Below are 15,088 nucleotides of genomic sequence, written 5' to 3' on the forward strand. Positions count from 1 at the left end.
TCTCCAGAGTCTTCTTTAGTGAACACTAAACTGAAGAATTTGTTTAATATTTCTGCCAGTTCTTCATCTGTCTCTAGACATTGCTCCTTATCACCTTTCAAATTCACTATACCACTCTGGGCCTTCCTTCTTTCTCTGATATACCTGAAAAATGTTTTGTCACCTCGCTTTACCTATTTGGCAATCCTTTCTTCTGTTCAACCTTTTGCTTTCCCGATTTCTTTCTTCGCCTCCCTCAGTTTCACCAGGTATTCTTTTCCTGTGTTCCTCTTTTTGGGATCCTTTAAATTTCCTGAACACTATTCTTTTTGCCTTTATTTTTTTCAGCCACCTCCTTAAAGAACTAAATTGGTTTCTTTTTCCTCTTCCTCTGCTTTACTTTTCAAACATATAGATTTGTTGCTTCTGGTAAAGATTATGCTGACTATGGATAATTCCAACCTAGGAGCTCTGCAACCAGGGCTTCAAGTCTAGTTAGGGGTATCTTTCATCAAAGAAAATTCCTCGAGCTCAGTTCAGTAAAGCTTGCCCAAAAGACTTTGGGGTTTCACGTGTCCTATAATTTGTGGCTCTCGTCCAAACAGGCATTCAAGTTTCTATCTTCTATGCTAACAAGCAAGGAGGAACAAAATGGGACCTCCTGTGAGTATGACCTGGAGCCACATAACTGATAGACGAGGAGGCTGTCCTTGTGGAAAGACTGTGTTGGATCCAGGAATTCTTTAAATGGCCCCTGGAGAGGGAAGCAGAAGACTAGATATTCTATGGATGTAGTACTCCTATGGTAATTTTGGTTCCATCTCCTCTAACAGGGAGGTTCCTGAACTTCTGTTACAGCAAAGGGGAGCACAGCACTAGCCTCAGATATTCACATCCTACACTGGAGTTAAAGCTTTCATGTACCTGTCTTCTAATTCCTTTGGATGCAAAAACAAAAAGAAAAGAAAAGGAACCAGGATCCTTTACAGTCCTTACTGGCCAAGACAGTTAATGGTCCCCATGCCTTAGGAGACATCCACCGAGATCCTCCAGGTTGGGAGATTCCCTAAAGCTGATCAATAGGATCAGGGATTGCTTCACTATTACAACATTGGGCTCAGGAAAGGTCTTAGTTCCTTTCTCCTATTTCACATGAAGTTGCTTGAATACCTTCTATATGTCTCCGAGTATTTCGTAACCAAAGCAGTTAATTTTCTTACAACTTTGCATTGTACTTTTTTTCCTCTGGGGTTGGCTTCAATTTAAGCCTCCAATATGAATCCTGCTATACCAGGCAATCTCAGCACAGTGCTTCTGCCATTATTAAAAGCTCCTTTTGAGGCTCTGGGCTCTTTTGAGTTAAAGTGCCTGACCTAGAATGTCAATTTGATGGTGGTCACTTCAGCACAGAGTCAATGAGAACCAGGCCCTAGTAACTTTGCTTCTTTGCATTAACTTTTTGCAATGTTTTGGTTCTGCAAACATTCCTTTGTCTGCGATTGTGCCTAAATCCACGAAGGTGAACTGACACTACAATTTGAAATACAAAAACCCCGTAGCTTTCAAGCTGGAATGGGCCAAAGCCCTCAGGTAGTGCACCCATTTTTTGCTTTGTTGATAACCAATAAATATGGAATTCTTGAAGACAAGAGCTCAACTGCTCTTGGCTAATGGACTGGATCCCCTTTGTCATGCCCACTAGGGCCTTCATCTGGTGGGGCATGTCAAGGCTCACAGTATTTGAGCCAGGACAGCATTGGTAGCAAATCTGCAATGTGAGTTTTATCTTCACACATTTTCATCTCAATACTGTTTTGAAAGAAATTCTGACATGACAGTATGTTTTGGACAGTCTGTCCCACAGAGTCTCTTTGGGATGTAGAATCCATCTCCATTAAAAAAAAAAAAAAAACCAGAAAACATCAAGTTGGACTATCATTACCCAAAATATTTCCTATTGGCACTATTTAGTTTTCCTCTTTCTTTTTGTTTAAAGCAGCTTGTAGCTTGGGAATTCTATTGTGAGGGGACTGCCATCATGCTTGTCCTCAGAGAAAGTATAATGGTTTTTCGATGGACAACAAGATGTCCCATCCTCACAAAACCCTCCCGCCTCCCATTGGAATTGAACAGAGAGATCCTGCAGGGAGTTCAGGAGACTGGCTAAGGCTGCAAATGCTCAATAGGTCACTCTCTAAGCTTCTAGAGGTTTTGAAGTCAAAGTTCAAATCCAGGCTCCATCTGATGATGTTGCCCACGAGAGGATTGACATCTTGCTATCTGAGAACCAACATTACAAGTAATAACACATTTTTCCAACCAATCAATAAACAGTAAATCAATTAGTTGTATAGCTATGATTTTTCATTGTTCCATGACAATAGAAAAGCTAAGAATGCAATATCATATAGTACAGCACAGAAATGCTCTGTTACTAAAGTTACTCAGAATGTTATTAGACACTCATGAGATTATATCAGAGGTATTTAATGCTCCAGTGGATACCCCTATCTCATCACAGAACTAAAATAGAAGTTGGTATACTTTCTACTAGAATTCAGTAAATAATTAGCAGCAAAAAAAAAAAAAAAAATTAAAAAAGTCTACACAACCTGAATAAAGACTTAAACATGTATACCCTACAGAAAAAATGAGATAGAGGAGATATGACAGAGACATTTAAATTCATGCATGGTATCAATGCACTGGAAGCAGGACTCTCTCAAAGGAAAGGAGGCTCAGGAATGAGGAGGTTATGGGATATGGATCAGGTAGACTCAGGAAATATTTCTTTATGAAGAGGGTGGATACATGGAATAGCCTCCCTGAAGAGGTGATAGAAATAAGGACAGTATATGAATTCAAGAAAGCATGGAATAAACACAAGGGATCGATCTCAGAGGATGTGGCAGGGATTGTAGAACTGAACAATTGGTGTAGATGGACAGATTAGAGCAGCCAAATGTTTTATAGTAATTTTGAATGTGCAAGTATGTCAGCTCTATTATTCAGAGAATTACAAAGCTTGACAAATAATAAATGCTGCTGTTTGGCACATATATGGAAAATACCATTTAAAATGAAAAAAAGTATGAAAACTCATCTTTTTCCTTAATGTTATATTTACTCCTAGGCTCCCCCATTAGCCCTGCATGAATATAAAAATGAAGTTCTTAGCCAGAATTATTTTTTAAAATAAACACTTTTCAGCTGATAGGACTGTTACTCTCTCCTTCCAACACACAACTGTTTTGTTTATTGTTTGTCTAATAACATTTGTTTTAAAGTCCCAAAACAATTAAATTTCTAGGTATGAAACTGGTCACTACTAAATTAAGGTTTGGAGCCACATGCATTTATTCCATCTTTCTCCACGAACTGAGTAAATCATACCGAAAAGAAAATCAATCCTTTTGGGTAGTCTGTGATGCACATGAGAGGCAAGAATGTTCACACTGTAAAAAATCAAGTGTGTAATGTTCCCTCATTTTAAAATTACTCTCCTGCAAGTGTCTGGCTCACTGAGGAATAGCCTTGCTCGAAGAAACATAATTCATATCATGCATCTAGTCATGCCTCAGTTCATATGACATGTGTGTGATATGATTGGTAATTTGCTGAAATGGCTGCTTTTGAAAATGTGTGTGTGGTACCTTGCAATTTTTCTGACCCCCTAGGAAGCAAAGAGCCAATAAAAAACAATTGTAATTGATTTCAAGCTAGTCTTCTTGCTTCTGCTGTACTTTTGAAACTCTTATACAATTTAATATTTCCTCTTTAGGATTCCCCTCAAAATAAGTAAAAGAAAGATACTCAACAAAATATCTGCTTCCAGATGACATGAAAATAGAAACGTTAAAAAAAAAAAGGTTAAAATATAAATAATCAGTTAAATACCCTCTTCCAGAATACTCACCCTAAAATTATCTGGAGAGCATAAATAAAGCTTTAGTCGAATTTCTTCTGGAGCACCTGCACACAGCCTATAAAATATATGGTAATTCCTTTCATCCTGACCTTGTACGCAGATCCGAGACTTTTCTAGAAGGTAATGTGAAACAAATCCACCAACCACAGAATTCTGAGAACAAGAAAGCAAAAGAAATTTAAAAAAAACAAAAACCAAGATATTAACAATGAAGTCAATATAATTATGGGGTAATGACTGATAGAAAAATAATAGTAAATGTTTAGAAAACGTTTTTTTGGCATGTAAAACATACATACATACATAGAGAGAGAGAGAGAGAAAATACATGATGGCTGTCCATGAGATAACTGTTTATTCTAAATGATTATTTTTGAAGATGAAGGGCCTCCACTATTCATGAGTGCCAAACACAAATTAGTTAAAGAAAAGCCTTCTTACATGATTGAATACTGAGAATAAATCCTATATTTAATGGACAACTATTACGTATAATATTTTGTCAATACCATGTATAGAATTTTGTTTAAAAAATAAACTTGTTTCTTTTTATTATTTATTTAGAAAGATGTGAAACACACTGATCTGTAGCATAATATAATTTGTTTAACATTCTATAATGCCAATCAAATAAAATAATACATAAGATAAAATTCAAGCCAAAAAAAAACCAAACAAACCCATGAGCAGAACACATCTCAATGATTTTCAATACAAACAGGATAGAAAAAAATGCCCAGGTATTAACACAAATAGTAAACACCCATTCAACAAACATACTTGAGGCTACTTTCACAGAATGAAATCCATCAAATGAACATCCCAAAACTTGCAAGTGATCTCTAACTAAGGGGATCATTTATCAAAATGTGTTAGGGCATTATTGTGGGCTAGGTAGATAGTGCATACGCTGGGTGGAGAGAACATGGTACCAATCTACTTTTCTTTCACCTTTCATCCCTCCAAATCACAGTAAATCTTCACTGATGGTAACTGTGCTGTTCGTACGTATGACTGTGAATGTAAAAGTGCTCCCCAGAACCCACCCCACACCACAAATGTCACCCTGAGTTACTAGTGCCCCCCTCTTACGTTGGTATAAATAATTAACTTTTTTGTGAGCCTCTACAGAATCTCTAGCCAGCAGCCCAAAAATGTGATAAAAGCCTGTTCGGGGACTTCTCAGCTTGTGATGTGAAAATATCACAAGTGCAATAAATTTAACGTGCTTTGCAGTAAAATTTCTATGCAATACGGTACCAGTAAAATTACCCTAATCACACCCCCCTTTTTTTTTTTTTTTATCATGGATGCTATTTTTGCTACATTTATCGTGAAATGATGAATATAGGCCCAACGTAAACAGCCCATACAAATTTTTCCATGCGCGGATATAATCTGTGGTCAATATACGTTAAGAACATCTAATCTTTCTTACTGCATTCAATCAGACATCTAGTGATGCCATAACACAGAATAGAAGGCATCTCATCTTAGATCCAGAATTTCAAAATACGAAAATGTGCCATCGAAATAACTACATGAACAAATTTCATATATCCTTTGATAGCGGCAAATGAAAGTTAGATGAACCCAACAGTAGACCTCCTGAGAAAGGTGACAAACATTAGTAACAGACAGCACCTCTTCCCAAAAGAGCAACAGCTTGAGGGACCGATTTTAAATTTTGCGCGCTACCGGGCGCGCATGTTATAAAATCCAGGGTCGGCGCGTGCAATGGGGTGCACACTTGTGCACCTTGCGTGCGCCTAGCCCTAGGGGAGGCCCGATGGCTTTCCCCGTTCCCTCCAAGGCCGTTCCGAAATCGGAGCGGCCTTGGAGGGAACTTTTTTCCTGGTCCCCCCACCTTTCCCTCCCTTCCCCTATCTAACCCACCCCGCAGCCCTACCTAAATCCCCCCCCCCTACCTTGTTTTGTAGAGTTATACCTGCCTCTGGCAGGCGTAACTTGCACGCGCCGACACAGGCCGCTGTGTCGGGGCACTCGGCCCCGCCTCCGGACTGCCGCCACACCCACGGCCCCACCCCAGACCGCCCATTTCTCGAAGCCCCGGGACATACGCGCATCCCGGGGCTTGCGCGTGCCACCGAGCCTATGCAAAATAGGCTCGGTGCATGCAGGGGTAGGTTTTCGGGTGTTATGCGCATATCTTATGCACGTAACCTTTTGAAAATCTACCCCTTGGAGCACAGCAGAAATGTACAGTGCATTTACAAAGTATTCAGACCCCTTTATTTTTTCCATATTTTGTTACATTACAGCCTTATTCTAAAATGGATAATATACATTTTTCCCTCCTCAGTCTACACACAATATCCCATAAATACAGAGCAAAATCAAGTTTGTATAAATTTGTGCAAATTAATTTAAAAAAAACTGATCACATTTACATACAGTAAGTATTCAGACCCTTTAACTTAGAATTGTGCTGAGACATCTTTTCCAATGATTACAGCTTCAATTCTTGGGTATGACGCTACAATCTTGGCACACCTAGATTTTAGGATTTTCTCCTATTCTTCTCTGCAGACGCACAGCTATTTTCAGATCTCTCCAGAGATGTTCAACTGAGTTCAAGTCCAGGCTTTGGCTAGACCACTCAAGGACATTCACAGACTTCTCCTGAAGCCATTCCTGCGTTATCTTGCTATGTGCTTATGGTCACTGTCCTGTTGGAAGTTGAATCTTTGCACCAGTGTGAGGTCCAGAGCACTCTGGTGCAGGTTTACATCAAGGATCTCTCTGTACTTTAATCTGTTCATCTTTCTTTCAATCCTGACTAGTTTCCAAATTCCTGTAACTGAAAAATATCACCAAAGCATGATGCTGCCACCAACATGCTTCACCATAGGAATGGTATTTGCTAAGTGAAGAGCAGTGCCTGGTTCTCTCCAATCATGACGCTTGGCATTCAGGAGAAAGAGTTCAATCTTGGTTTCATCAATCTAGAGAATATTGTTTCTCCTGCTCAGAGTCCTTTAAGTGCCTTTTGGCAAACTCCAAATGGGCCGACGTGCCCTTTTCAGAGGCATGGCTTCCATCCAGCCACTTTACCATAAATTCCTAATTGGGGGAGTGTTGCAGAAACGGTTGTCCTGGAAGAGTCTCCCGTCTCAACAGCGGATCTCTAGAGCTCTGTCATAGTGACCATCAGTTTCTTAGTCACCTCCCTGACCAAGGCTCTTCTCCCCTGATAGCTAAATTTGGGCGGCCAGTTCTAGGAAAAGTCCTCGTTGTTTGGAACCTCTTCCATTTAAGAATGATGGAGGCCACACTGTTCCTCAGGATTTTCAATGCTGCAATTTTTTTTTATACTCTTCCCCAGATCTGTGCCTCAATACAATTTTGTCCCGAGTCCTACAGACAATTCCTTCAACTTCATGGCTTTGATTTTGCTCTGATATGCACTGTCAACTACAGGACCTTATAGAGACAGGTGGGTGCCTTTCCAAATCATGTCCAATCAACTGAATTTATTACAGATGGACTCCGATCAAGTTGGAGAAACATCTCAAGGATGAGAAACAGGATGCACCTGAGCTCAACTGAGTGTCACAACAAAGGTTCTGAATAATAATGTAAATGGGATATTTTAGTATTTAATTTTTAATTAATTTACACAAATTTCTACAAACTTGATTTCGCGTTGTCATTATGGGTTATTGTGTTTAGCTTGAGGAAGGAAAAAATGCATATTATCCATTTTAGAATAAGGCTGTAACATAACAAAATGTGGAAAAAGTGAAGAGGTCTGAATACTTTCTGAATGCACTGTATGCATTAAATACTTGGAATTTAGTACACAAATCAGAATTAACAATGACTAACTTACACACTTTAACAGCATCAAAATAACAATGATGTAAAATCTTAAATTGCATTTCACTGAACTTGAAGCTCAGTGAAGTAATTTGAGCATGAAATATTTTTAGCACAGTAACTCATTTTTACCTTATTTCAAAATAATTAAAAATTTGTATATTTAATAATTAGAAAAATGTCTTTAAGAACTAAACAGGAAGTGGAGGTTTTTGACCAATGATTATACATATTGGTATGGTCTAAGGGGTAGATTTTAAAAGGAGCGCGTGGGGTTTACATGTGCGCGTGGTACCCGGCACGCACACACGTACGCCCGATTTTATAACTTGCGCGCTCAAGTTATAAAATCGGGGGTCGGCGCGTGCAAGGGGGGTGCACAATTGTGCACCTTGCGTGCACCAAGCCCGTGCCAAGCCGCGCTGTCTTCCCCTGTTCTCTACCCCACCCCACCTTCCCTTCCCCCCTACCTTTTTCTTTTTATTCCAAAACTTACTTCAGCCCTGCCAACTGCCGGCGCACAGATCCCTGGCACAGCAGCAAAGGGCCACTATGCCAGGAGCCTCTGACCCCAGCACACGTAACCTTTTGAAAATCCGGCCCCCAGTGTTCAGTCATACTCCATTCTGAGGACTTTTTCTCCTTTTGTGAAAAGTTAGCATTTTGTGATTATAAAAGTATTTATTTTGTTAGTAAAGGTTACTTTGGTGTGGTGTTTCATCTACTCCATGCTAAGTATGCCAAGTCAAAGTTCTGGAAACTTTGATAGACGTTTTTCCCTGCTGCACTCCATCTGATGTCACCCTGCTTGCCCTTAGAGAAACAAATGTCTTTAGAAGCTTGCAGTAAACGTTTTGAGATGGAATTGTTTTATCCAGAAACGCCTAAATATACAAATTGGGAACAGGAAAAATCTTATTTTATTCTTTTAAAAAGGTTTTCTTATCCGCCCTTCTAAAAAAGGGTTTGGAGTGGGGTACAATAAAATATGAATAATTAGTGCAAAATAGACAAATAAAAAATAAAACTATTGTGCTACATGAATAATTCGCACTGGACAAACTAATCAACAAAATAATCGCTGCATTCAGGATATACAGGCTAGAACAAAAAAAAGGATTTAGGCTGATACGGGAAATGCTTTGCTGAACAGGTGTGTTTTTAATTTTTTTTTTTTTTTAATACTTTACCGTCTTCAGTGTGTCAGAGGTTGAGAGGAAAGGAGTTCTATAAAGTGGGGCCATGCATGGATAAAGAATATTCCCTGGTGACGGAGAGATGAGCAGAACAAAAGGAGGAATATCTAAGAGCTGCTGACTAGATGAAGCTAAGAGGCATGGAGGTGTATGTATTCATAGGGTAGATGCAAAACAAGGAAAACAATTACCATTATTCACAAAAGATTGTGAATAATAACAGCAGCTGTTTCATATTGTATGTGGTAGGAAAAGGACAACCAATGTTAATGACTTAAGGACTGTGGTAATATGCGGGTTCCTGTCAATAAATGGGAAGCAGAATTTTGAATTATTTGAAAAAGTCAAAAAGTGGATTGTGACAAAGCAGCAGAGACAGAATTACAGTAATCAACGCCAGAGAAGACTAAAGGTTGGAGAACAATATGAAAGTTGTGAGGCTATAAGAAAGGTTTCAAATGATCTAGTAACTTTAGTTTAAAAAATGAGGATTGGATAATTGATTTTACATGAGGGACCATTGCTAATTTAGGATCTAGGTAGAATCCCAATTCGTAGACTTTGTTAAGAGAAGGAGATAGGAATACCATTGAATGTGAAAGGCAAAGGAATAGAAAAAGGGAAGGAACAGCTTAGGGGAATGATCTCTGTTTTATTAAGGTTCAGAGATAGTTTATTTGTTAATAAGCAGTCAAATTGTTTTGAAGCAATGAGAAAAGAAATTACTAGTGTCGTACCAGGAGCTTTTAAATGGCGAAAAAAAGTTGGGTATCATCTGCAAAATGTTTGCATGATATACCTAAATATCTTAAAATCAAGCATAATGGAATTAAATGTTGAAAAGTATGGCAGACAAGGCTGAACCTTGAGACACTCCTGATTTTATGGGGTGCCAAGAAACCACAAAATGGACCAATTTTGACTTATTGAACCCAACTGAAAAGGTAGAAAGAGAACCAGGTGAGTACTGTACCAGCTGTAAATGTCCCTGAGACTAACAATAGAATAGGGCTTCAAATGCAGCTGTGAGATCTAAGAGAATCAAATATAACATTGCTACAAAGCCCGCGAGTACTTTTTACCCACAGACTCTGCACTAGTTTTCAAAGAGAAAGTATATATACACTTTCACTTTGACAACTGCTTACGGAAAAAATAATACTCAGATTTGCACCTATTTCTGCAGATACTTTTTCCAACCAAATACATGTACTTTTGAATATCTGAAAGTACATATGTCGTTTTCTCCCCCAACCTGGCTCTATACCAAAAATGCCTCCATCATGGTGTGGAACTGTTATGGCTCCAGTTCAGGCAGAGTGTAGAGAACACCACCCACAGAGTGGTGCAGTACAACAGGACAAAGCTAGGGCTGGTCTTCCGCTTAACCAGCACCCTCCTCTGCAGGTTGAGCACTTGGGTTCTGGGGGACAGCAGGTCTCTGCGACAGCAGGCCAACATGGTAAGTCTGGAGCAAGGCTTGGAGAGGCTGGTAACACCGGAGCAAGACTAGACAGGAAGAGCGTACAGGTAAGACTGGAACTGAGGCTTGGACAGGAAGAGACAAGGACAAGACAGAATATGGAACGTACAGGCCCGAAAGCAGCAATACAGGAAGCCTGTAGGGACTAGACAAGGTAAGGCCCTGAGGGCGAAGCAAGGACAGACCTAGATAGGCCACAGAGCAAAGCAAAGCCTAGACAGGCCAGAGCAAGGCAAAGAATAGGAAGGCCGGACAGCCACAAGGCAAAGCAAGAAGCAGGAAGGCCGGACAGCCACAAGGCAAAGCAAGAAGCAAGAAGGCCGGATAGCCACAAGGCAAAGCAAGAAGCAAGAAGGTCAGATAGCCACACGGCAAGGCAAGGCAAGGCAAGGATGGCCACAAGGCAAGGAAAGGAGTAAGAAGGCCCCGAGGCCATAAGGCAAGACCAGGAGCAAGAAGGCCTGGAGGCCGCAAGTCAAGAGTGGCCAGGGCAAGGAGCCAAGAAAGACTCTATGCGGAAGCATCTTGGGTATGGTAAGGCAGGGATTATGGGGGTGTATTGGAGGGAGGAGCTTGGCAAGGCAGGTGGCCAAGCTCACTCAGGGCTCCTGCAGCTAGGAAGCTGTACTACAAGCTGAACTCAATGAGTCATGAGGATATGACTGGGACAGCATAGGATGGAGCTTCGAGGAGATCCCTGCTGGTGGGGAAGCATCATGGTCAAGATATGATGAGGCTGCGTAGCCTCATATAGGATGAGCAATTTTCAAAGATTCCACTTCCATAATTTAAAACGCTGTTTTATACCTGAAAATAGCTTTGAAAATATCCCTCATTATGAGCAAAATGAGTCAAACTACCAAAATCTTCCAATACAGGAAGCAATGAGCTTCTAGCAAAAACTGAACCAATCACATTTTATCACATTGTCGCAGATTAGTTTCAAAGTGATAAAAATGTTCCATCAAACCTCAGCTTCCAAAAAAGGAACAAAGTGAAAACCACACATCATTGTTTCTCTGACTGTATGAAACTAGTGAAAAAAAAAATCTATAAACAGATATCTATACATAAATAGATTTTTTATTTTATATTCACAGGGATGGTATAAATTATATAGCAATTTAATCCATTGCAGTAATACACTAACGCAGCTTTAAAGAAGCACTACTGGCATGAATAAGTTTTAGGTACAGTGAAGTTGCTTATGAGAGATGATTTCAAGTACATATATCACATGACCAATGCGCTGGGCCTCAATGAACCTAGCAGTTACATAAAATAATGAAGTTCCCCTGTAACACAGCAGAATAAGAGCATCCTGATCATGGTGGAAAGGGCTCTCCAGAGAACTGCAGATTCAAATCCCAAAATCCCCACACAGAAGCAAACATGCTGCTGGGTGCTAATGCTAACATGAGATACCTCCCCACGCCATTGGCTTCATTTTTATTTTCATTGTATTCCTGGGGAGACACAAGCGATTGATGTGTTTACATTTTCCCCTGGCATCTGCTCCCAAAAAATATGCATAAATATGGATTTTCCAAGCTTAGTTGTACTCGTTTGTACATGTTGCTGTTTACTGTTTTGTAAATTGATATATTAAATAAGAATGATTGAATGAAAAAAAAAAATTTGATTAAATAGATAAAAATAAAGGACCCATTTTCAGCATCATTTGTCCAGCTAAATTCAGACTTAGCCAGACAAAACACAGGATTTGAACATCTCTGCTGGCTGACTGCTTCCAAGATATCCAGCTAAGTATAACTAGTTAGTCAGATAAAGCTTAGCTGGATAACTTAGAGGCATTCTGGATCAGAGTTAAGTTAGAGTTAAGAGTATAGTTTTATGTATAGTTTTGGTCTTATAGTTTTATGCATATGATTTTGGAGTGTTTACTGAAAGTTTATGCATTTTCATTGAACTCCCCTGAGATCTGTGGTTCAGAAGACTATAAATTGGTTAAATAATTAAATACATACATACATATTCAGCAGCATTGCTGTATAGCTGAATATCTCAACAAAGTTAGCTTGATGTGTTTATCCGGCTAACTTTGCTGGTCAGACAGCGGCTGAAAAGGGGCCCCAAATTGTATTAGAAAAAAAGTAAAAGTAGACCTAGGAAATAAGACATGAAAAAAAAAAAATCAAACCCAGAGTGCCAAGAAAAATACTGCAAAAAACTCAAGCTAGTACTCCTGGCTTTACAGATACCATCTCATAAAATCAAAGAGGAAACTGTGTAAGAATGAATACTACTAATTATGAACTTATGGGATATATATATTAATTTTATATTAAAAAAAAAAGGACTTGCACCTCACCTTTTCATTAAAGTGAATTTCTACAAATTTTCCAAAACGACTGCTATTATTGTTGCGAACTGTCTTGGCATTCCCAAAAGCTTCTAATAGCGGATTAGCTGTTGGAAAACAACGAAAAGGAAAAAAAGCACACATGTCATTTTACAAGTAAAATATTAAAATGACAGCAACCTATATATATGTATATATAAAAGGCTTGTGTTGGTCGGGCAGTTGGTCACACTGCCGTATCTGTCTATGGTGCCCAGACCAGTGGAAGATGCACTGTGCAAAGACAATATGCTTTTTGCAAAGCCCTGTCACACACACAGAGGCAAGCAGAAGCACGCACGCACACAGTACAGGCACAGGGACCCACATTCACACATATGCAGAGGCCCCCACGTGCACACAGAGGCAGAGGTCCCACATCCACAGACACACACACAGGTTGCTATTGACCAGTCAAATGAGCAATGCCAGGTACTGTTACTATGGGGTACATTTAAAAAAAAAAGCGCGAGCGCGTACTTTAGTTCGCGCACCAGGCGCAAACAAAAGTATGCCGGATTTCAATAGATACGCACGTAGCCGCACGTGTCTTTTAAAATCTGGGGTCGGCGCGCGCAAATTTGTACACCTTGCGCGCGCCGAGCCCTGCGCACGCTGCCCGTTCCCTCCGCCTCCCCCCACCTTTCCCTCCCTTCCCCTACCTAACCAACCCCCCAACACCTTTATCGCAAAAGTTACGCCTGCTCGAGGCAGGTGTAACTCTCGCGCGCCGGTGGCCCGCTGGCGCACCATCACCCGACCAGGGGGTTGGTCCGGAGGCCTCGGCCACGCCCCCTGGAACGCTCCCGGGCCGGCACCACGCCCCCCGGAACACCCCGAACATCGCGCCGCTCCCCGAAACGCATCCTGGGGCTTAGGCTCGGCACACGCAGGGGGGGGGTTTAAGGGTTATGCGCGTAACCCTTTTAAAATCCGCCCCTATCTGCGTAGCCCCGTCTCTCACACTCCCAAACACAGGGTCAAGCAGGTATAGGAGTACACAAGCTTGCTCAAGGTACACAAGTTCACAGGCTCACACAAGCATACTCACATACACACAGGCAGAGACACCCACACAGACAGGCACAGGAATCCACACACACATGCTGTTATAGACCAGTCTAGCCAAGCAACACTGAGCAGTTTTCGCTATTTAATAAAATCTTAAAAGTTCTTTTTTCATGGATTATTTACTGCACTATTAAATAGCCCAGATTGTTGGGGGTAGGTAGTGCAAATTAAAAATGGGAGAAAAAAAAACAAAACTAATAATGGCAAATATATTCTTACTCAAGTTTAGAAACTACAGTAATTAGGTTACAGTAAATAAAACATTTGGGGGTGAATTTTCAAAGGAGTTCCACATGTACAATTAGAATACACACATGTAAGCAGCTTATATTCGCATACATGCTATTTTATACACATCAAAATTATGCACATATTTTCAGTTTTGTGCACATATTTACCTGCACAAAATAAAGGAGTGGTCTAGGGGCATTCCAGGGCAGGATCAAGAGGTATGCATGTAAATTGCTATAAAAGATTTATGCAAATGCATTAGGGAACTTATTCACGAAATTTTGCACATGTTAATTATCTAGCACAAATGATATCGGACTCCTCTGTTTTCTGCTATAAGAGGATCTCACTGTATTGGAGATGGACTGGGTGAACTAGTGGAGGTATTGGCAAAGTGATGATTTTAATTATGTGCATATATTTAAAGATAGGTAGGAAAGATGCATGTTTTCAATGCACTGCAGGTATTCGTAAATAACCAAACATATGCATATTTTATAATCTACACTGATCAGATACGCACATGTAATAAATACTATAGTAGATCTCCATGCAGTCATAAACATGCATATATGAGGCCACACAGAGTTGTTTAAAAATTATCCTTCTTATACATAAAACATAATTTTGACAACATTGACAAGCCCAGTCACCATTCTTTCACAATGTCCTATTTGACAAATAGCCACTAAGCCACGAAACAACCTCAGGGAGAGGCTCCAAGGTACCTGCCACAGGAGGCGAGCATATCCAGGCATGGGCTGGGCTGGAAACACTTGAGACTCAGAACACTCGGAGACTCCGCTGAACCTGCACACACAGGCATGAGATCAGCAACGCAATGCTGGTCTCAAGGGTAGCCCCCCGGTCACTCGAAAGCCCTTTCAGACCTGCCACTTGGGGCTTGTGTGTCAGGATAGATGGAAGATCACTCTGGAGACAAGGATGCAGATAAAGGCACTGAAGACTTGGAACTAGATGAAGATTCAGGTTCATGA

At 40.4% G+C, this 15,088-nt stretch overlaps 1 protein-coding gene across 7 annotated transcripts in view; it reads right to left on the reverse strand.

Annotated features, from left to right (window-relative positions):
* Window positions 1-15,088, reverse strand: part of MYO6 (myosin VI) — a 527,529-nt gene that overhangs the window by 334,741 nt on the left and 177,700 nt on the right. For all 7 annotated transcript variants that reach the window (XM_029595584.1, XM_029595582.1, XM_029595583.1 and 4 more), the window contains exons 8-9: window positions 12,759-12,856; window positions 3,896-4,060 (exon numbers count right to left, since the gene is read on the reverse strand). In XM_029595584.1, the coding sequence (XP_029451444.1) occupies window positions 3,896-4,060; window positions 12,759-12,856 (263 nt within the window). The remainder of the gene's footprint in view (window positions 1-3,895; window positions 4,061-12,758; window positions 12,857-15,088) is intronic.

Source organism: Rhinatrema bivittatum, chromosome 3 (assembly GCF_901001135.1).
Source record: "Rhinatrema bivittatum chromosome 3, aRhiBiv1.1, whole genome shotgun sequence".
NCBI lineage: Eukaryota > Metazoa > Chordata > Amphibia > Gymnophiona > Rhinatrematidae > Rhinatrema > Rhinatrema bivittatum.